This window comes from Octopus bimaculoides, chromosome 3 (genome assembly GCF_001194135.2).
Source record: "Octopus bimaculoides isolate UCB-OBI-ISO-001 chromosome 3, ASM119413v2, whole genome shotgun sequence".
Taxonomy (NCBI): Eukaryota; Metazoa; Mollusca; class Cephalopoda; order Octopoda; family Octopodidae; genus Octopus; species Octopus bimaculoides.
Genome location: NC_068983.1, coordinates 119,919,093 through 119,921,988, shown reverse-complemented (window position 1 = coordinate 119,921,988; position 2,896 = coordinate 119,919,093). Strand labels below are relative to the sequence as shown.

Sequence of the window (2,896 nt, the reverse complement as noted above, 5' to 3'; positions counted from 1 at the left end):
GGAGAGAAACAGATAAATAATAGAGAACAGACTAAAGCGCAAAAAGTTATGAGAAAAATGTTGAGGCCGTAAATAAATAAAAATCTCTATCTTATCTGCAGCATAATCTTGCAGACTTCGTCGTAGTATGTCAGCGGAGAAGAGATTAAGACAATTTAGAAGGGATTTCTTATTTATATACCCGGAACCTGAATCCTTAAGGAAACTACGATAGAGAGGAGTAGAGAGAGAGAGAGAGAGAGAGACTGATTTAGAGAGAGAGAGATAGACGGAGGCATGGCGAGAGAAAGATATATATATATATATATAAAGAGAGAGAGAGGGGGGGACCAGTCAAGCAGCACATCATGCTGGAATTCTTGGGCTTAGGCAAAAACGCTTAAATCGTAATTTTAAAGGGAGCGATAAGAATTTTTGAATAAAGTAAAGGAAAATGGATAAGTGCCACCAGCCAGGAGATAGACTTCTTAATCGTAGATTCTAAATATTAAATAAAATATATATATATATATATATATTCTTTACTTTTTTACTTGTTTCAGTCATTTGACTGCGGCCATGCTGGAGCACCGCCTTTAGTCAAGCAAATCGAGCCCAGGACTTATTATATATAGAGATAAAACTTACTTGGAAAAGGATGCGTGGCGTTCGATCGTATAATAATATAAATAATATATTAATATATGCATATATCTATACATATATGTACATACTTACATCTATATGTATACATACATGCATATATGGGTACAGGACATCAAAAAAACGTTAAACACAATGTGAAACGAAAACAGAAAATGAACTTTTTTCGAACAACGAAAATAACAAATAGAGAAACGAGACATGCAACATAAAGAGTATACTCCTTAGTCAGTTGTCCCTGTTCCATCTACTCTGTGTTTTGAAGGCAAAGACAATATGCAACTTCGTTGGAACAGTCCTTCCTGCAAAGCAAATTAATTAAAATTTGGAATTTTTTGTGGAGTGTGAAAGTGTTAACAAGAACAAGACAGTAAAAACAAATGGTGAGGTTTGTTGAGCCAAGATGATGGAAAAATTATTATGAATGCTAGGTAGAGCCATGAGAGAAGAGACGGAAAAAAACACGTCTTTTCTTTAGGAAGGCAGTGGGCAGAAAGAGAGATCCCCTTTCGTCACGTGTCAGTGACGAGAGAGTCAAGGATGAAGAGAGACAGAGAGAAGTGGAGTAGATGGAACAGGGACAACTGAATAAGGGGTATACTCTTTATGTTGCATGTCTTGTTTCTCTGTTTTTTCTGTTGCTCGAAAAAAGTTTGTTTTCTGTTTTCGTTTCTCATTGTGTTTAACATTTTTTTGATGTCCTGTACCCATATAATGCATATATGTATACATATAGATGTAGGTATGTACATATATGTATGGATATATGCATATATGTATATTGAGTGGTTGGCATTAGGAAGGGCATCCAGCTGTAGAAACTCTGCCAAATTAGATTGGAGCCTGGTGTAGCCATCCGGTTGCACCAGTCCTCAGTCAAATCGTCCAACCCATGCTAGCATGGAAAGCGGACGTTAAACGATGATGATGATGATATATATATCTATAAATATATATATATATCTCAGTGACAAACAAACAAAAAAAAAAAAAAGAGTGATGATACCCCATTACTTTTGATGTCTGAAATACTGTGAATATGGCGATTAGTCCAAAATAATTTCTGCATAGGTTTCCAGGAGAGATTGTACTGCTATCCCCTATGTGCCAAGGTTGAAAATGTTGAAGTAATGATAGTTATGAATTTATTAACAAGAAGTTTTAGTGATTTTTATTAGAAATGAACATCAATAAGATGGTACAATTGCAATATGAAATAGGAACATTTAAGTCAGTCATTGAAAGGTATCAACCATTGGTTATTTCAGTTAGATAATGATGAGACTGCTATGATGTTTTCTCTTTGCCAAGTCTCCTAAAGGATGGTTATTCTCCAAATTTATGTTTACATGCAGTTTTCTTGGCATTTTGGATTAGCTACAGAAAACAGAAACAAAATAATTAATCAAGAATCTATAATGAAATGCGTGTGTGTGTGTATGTATTTATTTGTACATATATGTATGTAATAAGAAGTAAAAGGAATTAAAAGATCCAGGCAGATATCAATAAAGCTTTCAGTATTAAATGAATTAGGTTAACTATATCTGACCATCAGAACCCAATAAATGCAAGTAGAATAAACATCCCAAGTAATTCCTTGCATATGACAAGTAGATCCAAATATCATTTAGAAGAATTTCAAGAAATTTGTATATATAAGAACGAAAAAAAAAAAAAAGAATGGAAAAATCACATCTTTAATTGGTGATTACACTATATAATACTAACGATCGATTCTGTTGTGTCAGCATATTTAGATACAGAAAATTCAAAGTGAACTAAGAGAATATCTCTAGTAGATGAATTCATATTTGATATGTGATGTGAAAGAGGAAAAAGATGGAAGCAAAGAGAGAATTGCAGCAGTTTTACCTGTTAGTTTGGAAAAGGGTCGCTTTCAACGTCCATGTGCGCTGTCCATCACTGTATACTCTGATGCACTGTCTGCCACCAACTGACCGTTTATGCCTCTCTGACCCTGCATGCTCACTGTGGCCCTTCCGTCAGGACCCACAGGCCCCACTTCAGATCTTTTTTAAAACGGGGGCCACATTTTTCATTAACGAAACACTTTGAAACACTGGTAGAATGTGTCATATAAAACATCTTTTTCTCTTAGTCTTCTTAAAAAAAAAAAGAAATCCATAAGTTATTCCATGTTAAAGTTGTCGTATTTTTGTAATTTCAACCAATCACTGACGTCCATTCAGCCGATATACATTAAGTGCCGACTACATAAACAAACGATTCT

The 2,896-nt window shown here is 34.6% G+C and overlaps 1 protein-coding gene across 11 annotated transcripts in view; it reads right to left on the bottom strand.

The window, feature by feature from the left end:
- Nucleotides 1-1,786: 1,786 nt before the first annotated feature.
- LOC106878122 (histone deacetylase 6) overlaps nucleotides 1,787-2,896 on the bottom strand; it is a 14,260-nt gene continuing 13,150 nt past the window's right edge. For 9 of the 11 annotated variants that reach the window (XM_052966503.1, XM_052966502.1, XM_052966497.1 and 6 more), the window contains one exon: nucleotides 1,787-2,019. In XM_052966503.1, coding sequence (XP_052822463.1) covers nucleotides 1,969-2,019 — 51 coding nt within the window. In that variant the 3' untranslated portion in view covers nucleotides 1,787-1,968. Of the gene's footprint in view, nucleotides 2,020-2,517; nucleotides 2,769-2,896 lie in introns of all 11 variants that reach the window. The other 2 variants (XR_008263720.1, XR_008263721.1) reach the window with 2 other exon arrangements.